This window comes from Microtus ochrogaster, chromosome 4, assembly GCF_000317375.1.
Source record: "Microtus ochrogaster isolate Prairie Vole_2 chromosome 4, MicOch1.0, whole genome shotgun sequence".
NCBI classification, from domain to species: domain Eukaryota; kingdom Metazoa; phylum Chordata; class Mammalia; order Rodentia; family Cricetidae; genus Microtus; species Microtus ochrogaster.
Genome location: NC_022011.1, coordinates 53,120,904 through 53,138,413, shown reverse-complemented (window position 1 = coordinate 53,138,413; position 17,510 = coordinate 53,120,904). Strand labels below are relative to the sequence as shown.

Genomic DNA, 17,510 nt, shown 5'->3' with positions numbered 1-17,510 from the left:
CAAATGAGTTCAAGACTTATTTAGACAAACACTACCTAGGACTTCTGTGCTCTGGTCCAAGAGCCCAGCAGGAGCAAAATGATCAATATCAGGATAACATCATACACAGCCTTAAAAGATGTCTACAGTTTAAAACTATACAGTAACCTGAGCAAATATTTAAAAAAAAAACCTAGACATGCTGCATTAGTCAGCTTTGTTCATATAATAAAATACCTGATGTCATTAACTTATGGAGAGGAGGGATTTAATTGGTTCACAGTTTTGGAGTCTCTAGTCCAAGATCGGGTAGACTCACTGCTTTGGTTTTGGGGGTATAACAGATACTGCAGAATATCCACCTTATCAGCCGGGATGTAAAGAAGAAGAAAAAGGCAGAGAAATTTCCTTCGAGAGTATGCTGTGCCTCCAGGGACCTAAGGCGCTCTCCCCCGTGCAGGGTCTACCATAGCTCACTAGCACCATTCTGGGAGTACTTAAACCATAACATATATACAAGGCAGTTTGTGCATTAAAGAAAGCCAGACAATGGGAGGAGACCTAGGATGGATTCAAATCATGGCATTATCAGGGGAAGCCCTTCAAAGGCCCATGCAGGGATGAGAAGACGGCTCACTTGGTCAAACGCTTGCCACACGAGGATAAGGAACCAAGTTCAGAGCCCCATTATCCATGCTGAAACTGGGCATCACCTTATGAGCTTGTAATATTAGCACTGAGTTGGTGGTGGCTGAAGGGTCTCTGGAACTCACTAGTGTAACTGAAACCGTTCCGTGAGAGATCATTGCCTCAAACAGCTGTAGTGACAAGTGATGGAGGGAGGGACACACCCAGACATCAACCTCCGTCCTATGCACACACACACACACACACACACACACACAAATACATAGGTCCAGGCATAACATTCCCAAAGATTTGGAAGACAAGATTAAAATTTTGGATGAAGAGCTACAAACTCTACAAAAAGAGGAATCAAGCGAAAGTTCTAGAACTGAAAGACATCACCAACTGAAATTGAGAAATAGTGAAGAGTTATCAGAGAGTTCCCATGGGGCCAGGGCTGTGTTTAAAACATTACAGGATGCAGTGTAAGACATTTGTGAAGGTCATTTCCTCCTTGCAACTTGATGTAAAGGAGTCTTAAGGCCCCTGATCCATGTGTGAAAACACTTTTGTTTATACCCCGCTGTGTCCCTAAAGCTGCCTGATAGAGCCTACCTATTGCCATTCCCAGCATGTGGATACCTGGGTTTTCCATCCCCTTGCTTCCATACCATAAGAAAAAAGTTGAGTAGAATCGAGGCCAGGGAGTGAGGAAAGAAAAAGGACTTTGTCCTTCCTCTTCTTCCCTCTCTAGTGGGGAGATGTGTTTAGGATCCCCACAGGAAATCCAGGGACTTCAGTCCAGAAGGAAAGAACCATGCATGGGTAACAGGGAGCGGAGGGCTTGTACATGCCTGCACGTGTGAGACAGGGTTGGAGGTGTGGTAGGCTCTGTGACCCGTCTCTCCCGTTTACCCTGAGGTAGAGAGCTGAGTGCAATCAATACTGTTTGAGTAATCCCCACAGGCCGGGATCAGGGTCAAGTACATCATGTGAGGAGTCTATCTAATTCTCATAGCGATCCATGATGTGATTTCCGTTATTGAAGCTGGTTATTGGGTAATAAAACTGGGTTCTAGCGAGTCCGCACACCCTGTCTGACGTAACACATCTTAGGACAGTGTGAGAGGATTGAGACTCGGGGTCCACCCAGGAACCCCTTTCTTGCACACACGGGCTTTGGTAGCGGTGGGCATGGTCCAGAGAAGAAAGCACGGGGCAAGGAAAGTCTGGGAGGCTAGCGTTTGGAACCTCTAGAACTAAATGCTTTCTGTTTGGATTTGGGCCGAGGTCAGAGCAACATTGACCCCGCAGCTGTGATGGTGGGTGGGGTTTTGCTAGGACCACTGGCTAAGGGCAGAAGAGGGCACAGAGCTCCTCCGTTCACCTTGGCAAGTCACTTCTATTCCTCAACCTTCAAGGATGTGTGAGATAATACTGATTTGATGTTTTAACAAAATTTCACCAGTTTGCCAAAAGTTGGCTCTTCTAGAGACATTCATTGATTGCTGTATTAGTAACTGCCCAAAACTTGGGTTTTCAAAAAAAAAAAAAAACCAACAAAAAAGATCTTTAAAAAATAATATAGAAAATTACACAGTGAGAAACAAACAAAATGTTTATTGCTTAAGGACATTTCTGTATACTATATTAGAAATCACAGCCCTTATAAATATAATCATATTTACAGGATAATGTTGCTCAAATATTTGTGCCTCACTCCAACTACATAGCATTTTAGGGACTGTTATTTTTTTTTTTTGTTAAAGTATCTTGTATTTCTTGTGTTGTTTTTGTTTTCCTATGAATGCATAGTTAATAAAAAGTTGAATGCATTTAAGGCTTAGGCTTTAATATCTTGATAAATATTATACAAGTGTCACCACAGTCTAGCTAGTTAACATATCTGCCTCCTCACCTAGCTACCATTTTTTTCTCCTTCCTTCTTCTTCCCTCCCGTTCTCCTTCTGTCCCTCTTGTTTCCCTTCTCCTTTCCTTCCCTTTGAAAGGGAAGAGCTAGTGGGACTACTTAGCCACGCTCTCGGCACGTTTCCACATGTACTGAGCACCACTGTTATTACGGCATGGCCCCAGATCCCAAGAACTCACTCATCTCATCAGCTTGGCATAGGTTAGATTTCTGAGGCAGCCGAGAGACAGAAAGGCGAAAGACACCTGGACTTCAGCCGCTGTTACTGTGTTGATTAGCACAGGGGTAGCCTGTGTCCCTCAGGAATGGGGTGAGGAGCTTGGAAATGAGGAAACTGTTCCAGCTGTGGTGGCCTGCGTGTTGCTCCTGCAGTCTCTCCTCCCCCCCCCCACCCCCCCTAAACGGTTTGCCCACAGCCAGGCAGACTATCTTCTCTGGAGCAACAGCTGACAGTTGGACAAAGCCATCTCTGTCCTCCTAGGAATCCTGCTTTACAACCCAGGCCCTCCATCAGCATATTTCCCTCCTTAACCATTCCCTACCTCCCGGCTACTGCCTCTGGCAATCACCAACCTCCTGCCTGCTTCTGGGTGTTAATGTGAACGGTAAGAACATGCAAGATGTAGCATTTGTACAAATTAATAAGTAATAAAGGAGTCTAGGGCAGCTTCGGAAGTACCCTAAGACAAGCATGAGGGAGCTTCTGGAAGCTGGGTACCAGTTACTTCCCCCTTTCGGTAGGTATGATGACAACATTATGCACCTGGTGACTAATAAGCCTTCCAGAAACTTCAAAGCTTTATTTAATTCAGCAGTTTCTGGAAGTTGGAAATAAGTAGGCCGGTTCATACTTATCGCTCTCCTTCGGGCAGCCTCATGAGAAACTCTCCAAACAAACAAAGAAATGAGCAAACAGAACATCCCTTGGCCCTCACAGAGAGATAGCATCTCTCTACAAGAACTCAAGAAGGATATGTACTTGCTGTTGGGACTCTCAAAACTATCATCTAGGGCTCCAGTGCAGAAATGGTCCATGTGCTGGGAAGAAGAGCTCTTTAAAGACTTGACGTTCTTTCTGTAGCCTCGCCCTGAAAGGATTTAGCTCTCCTTTGGACACACTCTGGTTTCTTAGGTTGAAAATAAGGTCAATACTTCCCAGTAGCCGTGGTGCACACTTTTAATCCCAGCATTTGGCAGGTAGAGGCAGGCAGATCTCTGTGAGTTCGAGGCCAGCCTGGTCTACAAAGCAAGTTCCAGGACAGCCAGGACTATTACACAGAGAAATAGTACACTTGTCTTGAAAATAATAATAATAATGAAAAAGGTCAAATGCATCCAGATCAATGGGTAAAATAGGATGACCTGATCACAAGAACTGGGGTTTTGGTCACTTGCTATTAACAAGCTCCATGACCCTTCCCTCTGCTAATCTTTGTGAGTGTTCTTGTGGGAGGCTGAGATAAGGCTAACACAAGCTCCAGTCCAGCTCTGGAAAGGCTGTAGCAGCATCCTCTCCCTCAGGGGAACACACAAGGGCTCTCTTCACCTTTCCTAACCTAGAATCGGAAGGTCCTTACCTTTCCCCAGCTGTCTAGAGAAAACCGCACCAAAGGAAATGAATGTTTATTAACATCCACTTGGTACCAAGATTTAACTTCCTTCTTTACTTCTATAGTCAAGGAAGACACGGTCCTCCTCATTTTGAGAATGAAGAGGCAGAGACAAAAATAGGTGAAGTGACTTTTTCAAGGCCACATGGATGGCAGTGACAAGTGGCAGAGAAGAAGTCTGAAGCTATTGCTGGCCGCATGCTTCATCCACTTTCCCCAGACCCCGATTTCAGAACGAAATCACCTCTAATAGGCTCCAGCTTTCCAGACGTGGGACTGGGGAAGAGGGCTGATTTTAAAGCATCCCTTGGGAGAGACTCATTTCTCTAGAGCGGGAGTCAGTAAACTTTCTGTGCTACATGTGACCTGTCCCTTTTTTTGCAAATGCATTGTGTTAGAAGAGTTGAGCTTTCTGGCTCACAAAATGTTTGCGGTGCTTCTGCACCGTGGCAGCTGTGCTGAGCGTGGATGGCACACAAAACCCCAAATATTTACCATCCAGTTCTGGACACAATGTTTATCCAGAGTCTGGCCAGCTCTCCCTTCCCCAAAGAACACGGTAACAGTGGCGTGAGACTGTCCTTTGTCCACCAGGCCTTCCGTTGCAAAGGGGACATTTCTGCTGGCATCTATTTTGTAGGAGGGAGAAGGAAAACTCGGCCAGCAGGCTCAGAGTACCTGCCATGCAAACGAGAGTCTGGCTTTTATCGCATCTTCTTCCCAGGAACACCATGAATGGGGAAATGGAAAGCTCAATTTTGGGGAAATTGCAAAGGGTGAAAGGGGGAGGAGATCAGTTACAACACACTGTTGCAACACTCAGCAGGGTTGAAAGTGACAACAGCGAGGGTTTCTCTTTTTGGAAATGTGAGGGTTTTTCCGCCGCGTCTGACAGGGGGGACGGAATGACAGCAGCACGGGCCGGTGAATGACTACTTTCTTTATAAGCAACCACCCTGAGCCTGAAATGGCAGTCTCTGGTCTCTGCTGCCTTGCTGTGGCCTCAGGATGGAACTCTGCAGCAGACGGTACCGTCACTTAATCTCTCTCCTTCTCTTCCTTCTATGTCATTCAGAAGCAGCCTGCCGCCCTTCTAGGAGAAGACCCTGCAAGATGCAAGCTTTCAGGTAAGTCTTCCAAAGACATGGGGTTGCATAGAGACGCATATCATACGTAAGTCCAGGGCACTGGATCTGAGGGACGGGATGGAAAGGGATATATATATTGACTCAAGAACAACCTGCTACATGCACCATCTCTAAGGCTTATGTTTTAAAAATGTTCCATGCATGGACAACAGGGTGGTCAACTGCTCTCAGTTTCCCAGATTCCGAAGTGTTCAGTAAGTGGCAGAATAAAAGGTGCCCAGGAATGATGCTAGCCTTGGGATCTAGCAAAGAGGATTACCGCAGCAGGACACAGTCTATGGCTCAGACCAACAATCTACACCCTGTCTGTGCTGACTTGGAAGATCTCTCTCTTTGGAGTTCCCAGTTTCCTTACCTGGGCATCTTACTGGTTTAATGACAACCCCTTGTGTACCATAAAGGGTTGTGCAAATTAAAGACATAAGTAATCCTGTAGCTGTGTTCTGGGACCTGTGCTCTGAGAACCTGAAAAAAAAAATGACTTGAGTCTTAAAATTGGACCAAGAGCCTTGGGTGATCTTCACCAACTATCATAACCTGTCACCAACCTTAGAGTAAAAATGGCAGGTCTTTATTTTGATTTTGAAAAATAAACGAAGAGATTGTTGGTGCATACAAGCTGTCCTCGATCCTTTCTGAGAATGAAGTCTGTTGAATCACTTCCCCTTTGACCTTGTCTGCTTTGGAACTACAGCCGGAAGCTGGGTTTCTGGCTCAGAGTATGTGCATCCATCCCAAGGCAAGTCTGTCCCACAGAAACCAGGACTGTCTGCTTCATGAGGTTCCCCACCACATCCTCTTAGCAACTCCAGGAGAGGTTTCTGGAGTCCTTTTAAGCAAGGCTATTGGGTCCCTTCGATTTGAAGTTCACCGTAGAAGCAAAGGCACAAATACCTCCTTCCCATGCAGAGGACTTGATTTGTCCTCTGCCCTTCGCAGAGCTCCGTGGCTACTTCAATCAGCTCCCCTGATGAGTAAAGAGACAAGGTACAGATCCAAGGTGATGTCACCAGGGTGGTATTATCACATCTCACAGTGGCCTGTCTCACAGCCAGGGATCCCTTCACCAAGACAGAGAGTGACCAACAGGCCATTGTGTAAGCTAGAGAGGAAGTTGATTTGTTCCCAGGGACAGCTGTCCCTGCCAGAGCCAGAGCGGGTGATTGGCAAGAGAAGCAAAAGTTCTAGTTACAGACTTTCAGGCCTAAGACTCAGAGTAGCTTGGTTGCGATGTGTTCTAACCCTTGAACTTGTAATACTATAATGTAGCAGCTAGTTTCAAGTGGCCACCTAAATTTACACATAGCTCTCTGAAAATGTAAGAAAGGCATGCAGCCAGCAGCTCCCCTTTTGAGTCGGGTGAATACAGGATGTGTTTGCATTGCCTAAGATTCTATCAGATGGTGATGCTCTAAGGAAAATTCTCCTGAAGCAGCGGGAGTCTACGCTGGGATGAGGAACACGAAGAAGAGGTTTTCTGTTCACCGGCTGTGAGAGATGGATCTCTCTCTTACGGTAGTGTTGGCTTGAGTCATCTCATTTGTGCTATGATCTCGCTGAAGACCACACTCCCAGCAGATCTAGACGTAAGTTAGATGGCACTGAGGATGTCGGACACGGTACTGTTCTGCCTACCACAGCTGGGCCATTTTGCTTTTCAGAATCTGGGATATTAACCAGAAGACCTTCTATCTGAGGAATAACCAACTCATTGCTGGCTACTTACAAGGACCAAATACTAAATTAGAAGGTGAGTGGGTAACAGGGAAGCTAGTGGGATGTGGGCCTAGGGTCACCTCTCCATGCTCCTCCGGCTGTAGGTAGGATGTTCTGTTGAGTTTGAAATGAGAGACATGACCATCAGAGGACACACATGGGAATGGTCTCAAGAGTGGAAAAACGTTTAGAGCCTGAGTCTTAGTGACCTGGGGACACATCTAGGGGAACAGGGGCCAGGAGTCTCCCTGCACTTCCTGAATCCTTCTGTGCTGGAAGACCATCCATGTTCCTGTGTTATTCAAACCCTAGCCTTACTCTAGGCGAATACACCATGTACACGGCTTAATAATATTCTTTCTTGTGGCTACTAACCTCAGCATGTACCCATCTGTACTTGGGGCAAAGCTAGATGAACTGGGAGGACCATCACTCACAGATTCTTCAGTTTTTCTTCTAGAAAAATGAGGGCAGTGGGTTGACAGAACTTGAATTTCCTTTAGCACTAGAGTCGAAGAGTCCCCACACCTCTATTTGTGACAGAGAGGGACTGCCCACACTTCCTTACTATTCCTTCCTCAAGCCCTTCCTTTGCTTTCCTATCTTACTCAGCAGCTATAGGACTGGCTTTTCCTGACTTTCTAGTAATCTAGGAATTCTCCCATGAGCATGCTCGAGTATAGGGAGGCTGGGTTTTTCTACTGCTCCCCAGTAGCAGATGGGAAAGGTGGGCTGTAAAGTCCACAGGCTTCCTGGAGCCTACTCCTTCTGACCTTAAAATTTTAGTTTAAAAAGGAGACAGAAAATACCCACAGGCTCTTCCCCACCCTTCCTCCTCGTCTCTCTTTCTGACTTCACCTTCCGCTCTTTTGCAGAGAAGATAGACATGGTGACTACCGACCTTCAAAATGTGTTCTTGGGGATCCACGGCGGGAAGCTGTGTCTGTCCTGTATCAAGTCTGGAGACGACATCAAGCTCCAGCTGGAGGTAAGAATCTGGTTGAGCTATCAAACCATCATGAAATCCAACAGTTTACACCAGCCACAGATGGTTCTCATGACTCCGTGAGTGTGTGCAGATGAGGGAGGCACGTCGTTCCTCAGAGGGTAATCTTTTGGGGTCACTCCTGAAGTAACTTCCGCAATGTTCTTGGTCGTTATTGGGTGTCCCAGGTGGTTTCTCACCCCTCTAAACCATCCTCCCTGTGACTTCTTAGCATCGAGCTTCCTTGGAGCATGGTGGCCAACTTCTTTGAGAGATTAGTCCAGAAAAATGACCCTCAATGTGAAAGCACTTATTAAACTTGGTCTTACATGAGTCTATTGGCAAAAGCCCATGACGTGGTTAACATAGGCTCATTGTAGAAGGACACTGAGCAAGGGTTTAAACTCTAGGAGGAGACATTTTCCATGGAGGGCCACCTCTACGACGCTATCACAGAACCTGAACCACCCATGGGTCTTGTGCTGAGCCTCCTAAGCCACTTGGACCTACCTTCTTCTAGCAAGGTCCACACTCAAGACCATGAACTTCTAACCATTATCCAAGCTACTAGCTGGCATCCCCACATAGAACTGTCACTTCCTGACCTATCCAACAGCAATGGACTGTTCAAACATTATCTTGAGGACTAGCTGGGCAAACTTGTAACCCAACTGCCAGTAGCCATAACCTTGAGTTTGCCACTAACGCTTACCAATGGACATGACCACCTTTTGGGGATGGGAGGAGAGGAGTGACTATCTATTCTAACTATAGTAAAGATGACCAGGAAATCTCATATATCACATCATATGGGCTTTGAGACACTCTACCCTTTCTTTCACAGCCCACTTGCCTAGAAAGAATCAGATCTTGACCCATCACTGCCTCTCTGGCCTAAGTCTTTACTAATGGGGCCATGTATTTGCTAGACTTACTGTACCATGGCCACACTAGCATGCTTTTCAGTGCAAGAGACAACAACAAGAAATCTGGAATCTGTGTAATTTGACCATGTCTCTAAGACAGCAATCAGGTCTCCACCATCAGAGGGTGACCACCTTATGAGAAGCATTGAGATAGATAAGACAACCAGGATCTTCCGGGTCCCCAGAAATCACGTGACCATTTCTTGACTTCCAGGAAGTTAACATCACCGATCTGAGCATGAGCAAGGAGCAAGACAAGCGCTTCACCTTCATCCGCTCCGAGAAAGGCCCCACCACCAGCTTTGAGTCAGCCGCCTGTCGAGGCTGGTTCCTCTGCACAGCACTAGAGGCTGACCGGCCGGTCAGCCTCACCAACACACCCGAAGAACCCCTTACAGTCACCAAGTTCTACTTCCAGGAGGACCAGTAGTGCTGCCCAGATCTAGCCTCCTCCACTCCCAGGCCATCGATGACTCCACCAACTGTCTTCTTACTCTGGGCATCGCTAGGGTCTGAAGAGCAACTTTTGCAGGCTGCATGATAGTAAGATATAGAAGAGTCCTGATGCCAGATTTCTGCCTCCACCCTGCTAGCTGACCCAACCCCCATGATGCTTTCAGGATTATCCTTCAGATTGGATCATGGCAGGCCCTCGTTCGAAACCCTCTCTTGTTGCCTTTGCCCTCTGAGTGGATCCTAGGCCGCTTGCTTGACCTAGGTGCCTTCTGCTCCCCACACTTTTCCCTTCTTCCATTGTCCTACATGTCCACAGCCCAGACCAATCAAGTCCCTTAACAACACCCACGGCATGACTCCCTTACCCTGTTGGATAAGCCTGTGCTGGTCTATGGAGAAGGTTTTAATTCTCCTTGGTGTTCATTTGGGTTTGGGTGCTTGGAATGAAACCCACCAGGGCCTCGTGTATGTGCCCTACCACCAGGCTATGCTCCCAGCTCACAGAGAAGTTTGAAAGGATCCAGAAAACAGAAATTAAGGATCTCCTGGTTATTTTATTAGACCAGCCTTATTCCATCTGGGGAGAGTCCTACTTTAAGAGGTATCCTTTCTGAGAGGAGCTGGGGCTCAGCTGTTCCTACTGATGCATGAGGGAAACTGATAATAGGCTTTTCTCTTTCCCTTCTTTGCGTGATGCCCTAAAGTGAAAAATTAAAATTTTGTAGACTATATTATCCCCGCCATCCTTTTTTTTTTTTTTTTTGGAAGTTTCCAGTTGTCTGAACCCGTAAGCTCTCTCTGTCCAACCCAAACGCCATCTCCACTCCAGACCTCCCACAGAAAGTTCTGCCTGCGGAAGTTCCCACTGTCACTGTGCAAATATGCCTCTCAGGCCCTTCCTGCTGTAGTGAACGAATCCACTATTTCTTGACCCTGTTAGCACTTCTAACCTTGAAACTTGTGTGGAAATAGCTATGGCCCCTGTCTGTTTCCTCTGCCAGACTGTGAGCTCCAGAGAGCAAGGAGTATCGTGTGTGTGTGTGTGTGTGTGTGTGTGTGTGTGTGTGTGTGTGTGTGTGTGTTGGGTCCCTACAGGGCTGAGCCCCCACGCTGGCTCTTGGTGGGCACGCAGTGAGTATTATATGTGCTGGGTAGAAAGTTCCTTACTCATTTCTGGTTTAGCTGTATTTTACAATAAAACACTGAAAAAAGTCTACTTTGTTGGTTGTGACCATGTGGCCAAGCTTCAGACATAGGGTGCTGGGGAAATTGGGAGGCCAAAGGATCTGTTTAAGTCTATAGCTACAGAACAGTTGTCTCCCCTTGGAAACCCTTCTTCCCCACTGGGTCTCGCTTCCTGAGTAACAGGGTACCAAACACCCTTGCCTAGTTCTAGAGTTTGTTGTCCACCATGAAACCCCAAGTGGAAACAGGCCAAATACTGATGATGATGGATAAACCTGCATGTGTCAGATCTGCACCCAACTCCTCAATGGCAAAGACAGTGAATGAACCACGCCAGCTTCAGCCAACACAACAGATAAATCAAAAGAAACATGGGTTCAAAACCACTAAAACTCAAGGGCTCCCAGGTCAAACAGCAACTAACAAGCTAATAACCAAGAGGGAACCAAGCACTCCCCTGAGTCCCATGAACCTGTGCTCAGGTGTCCATCTCCCGTTTGCCATGTGTGCTCAGGGGAAGCTAGCTAAAACTCGCGAGGGCTCAGTTTTCCTATCTCTCGGTACAAATAAAGACTAATGCAGAATGAGTTGCCACCTTTAACCTTTGCAGTACCCATCTTTGATGGGTGGGACTGTAGATGCCATGATCAGTCCTGGAGGAGTCAACGCTCAAGGACTCTACTCCAAGATTCCCTTGCTTCCGGTGTGACTCACAACCCACAATTAGCAGCAGCGTCACTTGGGAATAAAATGCAGGCTCCTGGGCTTCACATGAGACTTCCTGGTTTAGGAGCTCACCTTAACCAGATCCCCGCGCCCCCAGGCAAACCACACAGGCTAAAATTTGAAGAACACTGCTTTTGACAGGTGTGGTAGTACACACCTTTAACCCCAGCACCCAAAGGCAGAGGCAGGCAATCTCTGAGTTCAAGGCCTGTCTAGTCTACAGAGCAAGTTCCAGGACAATGAGGGTTGCACAGGGAAACTTTGTCTGAAAAAAAGGAAAGACAAGGAAGGATGGAAGGAAGGAAGGAAGGAAGGAAGGAAGGAAGGAAGGAAGGAAGGAAGAGGAAGAGAGGATAAGAAAGGGGACAGAGGGGAAGGGAGGGAAAAGGAGGTAAGGGAGGAGAGGAGAGAGGAGGAGAGGGGAGAGGAGGAGAGGAGAGGAGAGGAGAGGAGAGGAGAGGAGAGGAGAGAAGAGGAGAGGAGAGGAGAGGAGAGGAGAGGAGAGGAGAGGAGAGGAGAGGAAGCACTGCTTTCTCAGACTGCCGCCATGCAGTACGTAAGCTCTAACACACTGACCAACATGGCTAGCGTGATTACTAATTCATCCTTCTCCTTTCTCCCCAACCCTCTAGCTCATGACCATACCAAAACCTCCCCCTCTCACAGCCTTGGTTAAACCTCGGGTGTTCCTTAAATTCTGAAGGGGAAGCTTTAGGCCAACACCATCTGCAAAAATGTCAGCCCAACACATCCAAGGGTTTCTGTCTCAAGCATACATCCATCGGTATCTTGTGAATAGTAGCTACTTGCTATCAGCCACTCCACACGTCCATAGGAAATCATGGATTAGGTCAGCCTTGGGCTGGATTCAGACCAGCCAAGTTTTTTTTTTCTTTTTCTTTTATTGTTTTTACTGAGTTATACATTTTTCTCCACTCCCCTCCCTTTCTCCTCTCTCCCCTTCTCCCCTCTCCCTTGACCCCCACACTCCTAATTCTCTCAGGAGATCTTGTCTTTTTCTCCTTCCTACATAGATCCATGAACGTCTCTCTTGGGGTTCTCTTTGTTGTCTAGGTTCTCTGGGGTTGTGGACCAGCCAAGTTTTGAAGGAGCCCATAAACCCAGGAAAAGCAGAGAACTGAGCAAGGAAAACATGACCACCAGGTGGCGGTAGCACTCATGAGCTTTGCGTGAGATGCCCTTCCAGGTTTGAAGGTGGTCCCTCACCACCAGGATCTGTCCAAACCTGATGGAAGTAAAGTCCCACACAGAAAGGGAAGTGAGCAAAAGAATTCCCAGGGTAGATGGAAGTTGAAGATGGGGTTTCCCTTCCTAAGGCATCTCTCTCAGAGATGCAGAAAGGAATCTGATTCAGACTCCAAACGGAAGCAGCTTTTTGCATAGGGTTTCATCTTTGGCATAAAGATAATGGGTTTCATGGGATCTATATCTTGGTAGCAGATGGCCTCTAAGTAGACAAACACCTGATTGTTTTAAACAACAGGATGTGCAAACATTTGGATTTGGCATCGACTCGAGTTTAGAACTCTTGCTTGCACTGAAAAAACCAGCCATATAGGTGCCAGTACACAAAATCCATCTCTGGTTCATTTATATGACCCAAGGAATGGGCCACGGCTTGAGTAGCATATTCCAGAGAGGTCTCTTTTCAATTAGGAGACCGTAAAATGGCGAGGCTGGGTGGGAGTCAGGAAGGTCAGAGGGCGGGGGAGGCAGAAAAGAACAGAGAGTGGACCCAGACATGAGAATGGTCATTTTTTCCACCTCTAGGCCTGACCAGATATAACATCACGGAAAACCTGATTCAGAAGTCTAAAACCAGGTCAGGTCGAGGGGGGCACCTCTGTGACCTCAGCCCTCTGGAAGTAAGATAGTGAGCTCAAGGCCAGACTCATTAAATAGACAAAAATCCCAAAGCAAACTCAAGGCTTTCTCACTCTCACCGTCTGGTCAGTGTCCCCACTTGGGGTGGTGGCCTTGGTCAAGCGACCCTGGTTCCTGCACCTCTACTCCCTCATTCTGTGCTGCGAATTGGAACGGCACAGTTTCTTATCAAAGGGTGCAATGCCTGGCTTCTGGCTCCACAGAGAGAATCTGATTCACTCCTAGAGCATCAGTACGCCAAGGCTGGCACCCTCCGGGAGCTCTGAGGTCACGTTCCCCAGCTGTTCCTTCTTGGCATCGTCTGTTAACAGCAGGCTGGAGATGCCCTCTCGTTGAAGGGAATGACCTCCTTACGAAGGCAGCCATACATTTCCACCGTGCAGACCGACCACCAAAGACAGAGGTCTTGGCTGTGTGAGAGGGCGTGGCTTCCACCCCCAGCCCTGACGGTAGGAATGAGGACATTGCTGGTTCTTTAAAAGCACGGGGTATGCACCTATAATATCATCATTTGAGTGGCTGAGGCAGGAGGATTGTGAGTTGGAGCCTGCATGGGTTGAAGACCGCTTTAAAGAAAGTGAGATTTGAGAATCTCCTGCTTTCTCAGTCATAAGGTTGGCTTATGATGCCTGGCATATGGAGCACAGTTTAGAGTAAACATCAGAGAAATCGGAACTGTCAATCACTTGGGTCTGTTTTCAATCACAGGATGTGAATGGTTCCTGATACCTAGAGTGCTGGAGTGATGTGACAGCCCAATGATCCTTTGCTGTTCTATTAGGGCCAACCTGAATCCACCCCAGTATCCTGAGAATGGCTTAGGCTCTAATCCTGGCCGCTCAGTGAATAGAATTTATCCCTACTAAAGCAGCCCCATGTACTTTGCATCCTCTGCCAATAGAATCTATCCTTCCGCTTATCACAGATCCTTCCCCTAGGCCCTGCCCTGAGCTCTGTTTATCAGCCAATAGAATGCATTGTAAAGTCACAGATGCTTTGTACCCTTGCTAGGGAGTGTCAGTGTAGCTGTCGCCTGAAGCTTTGCAGTGATAATTGTCATGTGGAAACCTCTTTCAAATGCTTTGCCATGCTTAAGTGTGTAAGAAGAATAAACCATCAGATCAGCACCTGCGAAGACTTTCCTTTTCCACCTCGTGTGGACCGTCTGCTCCCTCCCACCCCCACCCCCCACCCCCACCCCTCTACCCACTCCCCGGGCCAGCTGTGAGACTCGTGAGTGCAGCTTCGCTTTTGATGGCATTAGAGTAAATCAATGTTAAATTGGTGTCGATTTTGCAAATCTTGGGAAGACCAAATGTGTATACAATTTTTAAGCCACAGAAGCAAACATGAAAAATGTTTCATATCAAACCCAGTTATCTCCGAATAGTATAGAAAGATGGTAAAATAGAATTGAGGTTCTTAGCTTAAGGAAGTTGAATAAAGGAACCATGTACTTTCGACCTCCAGCACAAGGGGGCAAGAAGAGAAGTTCAGCAAATTTCCACCAGAGGGCAGCCTTTCAGAAAAGACTCCTGTGTGGAGGCCTCCAATTAGTTCTGGTTAAATCTGGTTTTTCTGACTCAGCGGGGAAAATCTGCTTTTTTTTTTTTTAATTTCCAATTCTATGTTTATTCTTATTCACCAATCAAGCTAAGCCAATTTAAAGTAGTGACAAAGTCGCAACCCCAACACCTCACCACCTGCCCGGACAGTGTCCCCAAGATTGCCATATTCTGTGGCTCTCTGTTTCTCCTGGGGACCATTCCTCCTGGTTATCTAACTCTCAGTCTCCAGTGTTCCTCTTTTTGTTGTTATCTTCTGAGAGGATGCGGGCATCTCTCCCCCTCCCGCTCAAAGGATCAAAGGGACCTCAGGGCATCTTTGGCCCTGCAAACAGAGGACTGTGTGTTCCAGAAAAACAGAGTTTGAAATTGCTGTTCTCTCCGGGTGTGGTTCGCAGCTGTAATCCCAGCATCCTAAAACGATTCGAAAGCGCCATCCACATCAGTGGGTTCTATTTATGACCCGCCAAAAGGAAATGGCATACAGAAAACGGAAGTGATGCTCACAGACCACGGAGTGGTTCCCTCTGGTATTTGTTTTTTCTTTTTATCTTTTTCTTTTTTGAACGGCTGAATGGCCCCTCCTGCTTTGATTGGTTGACACCGTTACATGTGGGACCATTTGTATTCACATTAGCCTGTGGTTTGCCGCACATAGAGAAATCTTTAGCCCAGATTTAGAAAATGCAGAAACAGCTTTTTTGCTAAGCAATTCTATTTAACATGAAGTAGTGTCTCTCTGTTAATCTGAACTATATTATTTATTTATATATTAAATATTTCAGTGTGTTCCTCTTAGCCACTAATCTTTTATTGTGGTGGCTATTTCAATCTTGGCATCATCACTTTTTAATTCAGCCTTTTTTTCTTTTTTGAGAGTGTGTGTGTGTGCGTGTGTGTGTGCGTGCGTGCGTGCGTGCGTGCGTGTGTGTGTGTGTGTGTGTGTGTTACTACTGGGCTCCACATTGAGAGCCTCATGTCACAGCCTCCCAGTCTCTGAGATCGCATGTGTGTCCTACCACGAATGTTCTTCTGTGGTTTTGTTGTTGTTCATGTTTTTAAACTGAGTGTTTTATTATAATTGTTACTATCATTGTTATTATTACAAGTTTTCTGTGTGGCACACGCATGGTGTCTGACTGTGCTCGTGTGTGTGTGTGTGTGTGTGTGTGTAGGCCAGAGGCTTTGAACATCTTCAGCCATTGCTCTTTTCTTTAATTTTTGGGAAAGAGTCTCTCGTTGAACGGAAAGCTTGATATGTCAGCCAGACTCGGATGGCTTTCTAGTCTTGGGGACCGGCCTGTCTGTCTCTGTCCTTCTAGCCCTGGGTTACAGGCCAGCACCATCATGCTCAGCTTTTGAGTGGCGTTGGGGTCTAAACTCAGGTCCTGGTGCTCGCAAAACACATTTTACCCACCCAGCCATCAGCTCATCCCCCCAAGTAGACTTTTCCTTGTTGATCTCTAGACTTGTGTGCTAGCCGTGCTAACTCATATATACATATTCTGTACTTTCTGTACTTTCTGTTCTTTGGGCAGCACCGCCCCCGTTTGTCACTCAGGCTGGGCTGAATTTCTTTCCTTCTGTGCCCCCCTTTTCCATATCCAGTGTTTGGGTGTGGGCAGACTCCACTGTTGCTGACTTCTTGATATTTTTATAAATACATTTCCCAATCTGAGGATTGCTTTCTCATGTTCTGTAGAGGGCATTTTGATGAGTGGTGTTTAAAACCGTGATGCCCTACTTACAATTATTTTTCCTCTAAGAAATACTGCCTTCCAAAAGGTTTCGAATATTCTGTCCTGTTGTTTTATCTAAATGGTAGAGCTTTGGGTTTTATGTTTATGCCTGTGAGTCATTTCAAAAATAGTTTTCCTGTAAGGCATATAGGGGAAGAGTCATGCACTGTTCTTTTATTAAAATCACAGATGTATTAAAGCATAATATATCATTCTTCCATTTGCTGTACACTTCAATAGTTTTAGTAACCTCTAGAGCTGAGTAGTAATTGTTGTAACTGATTTTACAAAAATTTTCTCACCATAGGTGCTGGAGAGTTGGCTCAGTGGTTAAGAGCACCGACTGCTCTTCCAGAGGGTCAAGGTTCAATTCCCAGCATTCTCATGGTGGCTCACCTATCTGTAACTCTAATCCCAGGGAATTCAGTGCTCATTTCTGACCTCTGGGGACACCTGGCCTGAATGTGATACACAGATTTACGTGTAGCCAAACACACGTAAATATAAAACAAATAAAAATTACAATGAAATTGTCACTCAGGGAGGAATTTTGTGCTCAGTGGAAGCAATCTCCATCTTCCCTTCCAGGCCCAGACACTTTCACATCCATGTTCGAGCTCTGTATTTTAAAAATTTGATAAAAATTTCATTATGTAATACATAGTCTTTCATAGTTGCGTACATTATTTGGCATGTTTTCAAGGTTCATTCCTATTGCAGAATGTAATAATCAGTATTCTATTTTTGTCTGAATAGTAGTTCTTAACATAGACATACAGTATTTTGTTACTATTGATACACTATATTTTGTATAGATACACACTATATTTTGTGGCTATCTTTTAGTTATTATGTGTCATATTGCTCCAAACAGCCAAGCAAAGATACTGCAATGGCAAATATCTTCATTACCCTTAGTATACATCTGGTTAGAATCACTGAACCATATGAATATTCTCTGTTTAGTATTCTTTTTTTTTTTTTTTTTTTTTTTTTTTTTTTTTTTTTTTTTT

General features: G+C 46.0%; 1 protein-coding gene across 2 annotated transcripts; it reads left to right on the top strand.

The window, feature by feature from the left end:
• The first annotated feature begins 5,004 nt into the window (after nucleotides 1-5,004).
• Nucleotides 5,005-10,010, top strand: Il1rn (interleukin 1 receptor antagonist). Of its 2 annotated transcripts, XM_005346371.2 has the most exons (5): nucleotides 5,005-5,070; nucleotides 5,222-5,273; nucleotides 6,956-7,044; nucleotides 7,886-7,998; nucleotides 9,136-10,010. In XM_005346371.2, the coding sequence occupies exons 1-5, from the start codon at nucleotides 5,052-5,054 to the stop codon at nucleotides 9,349-9,351; spliced, it is 489 nt and encodes a 162-aa protein (XP_005346428.1). In that variant the 5' UTR covers nucleotides 5,005-5,051; the 3' UTR covers nucleotides 9,352-10,010. The 2 variants fall into 2 exon arrangements, with proteins under 2 accessions (XP_005346428.1, XP_005346427.1); XM_005346370.3 differs by having other exon boundaries at nucleotides 5,038-5,273.
• The last annotated feature ends 7,500 nt before the right edge of the window (nucleotides 10,011-17,510 follow it).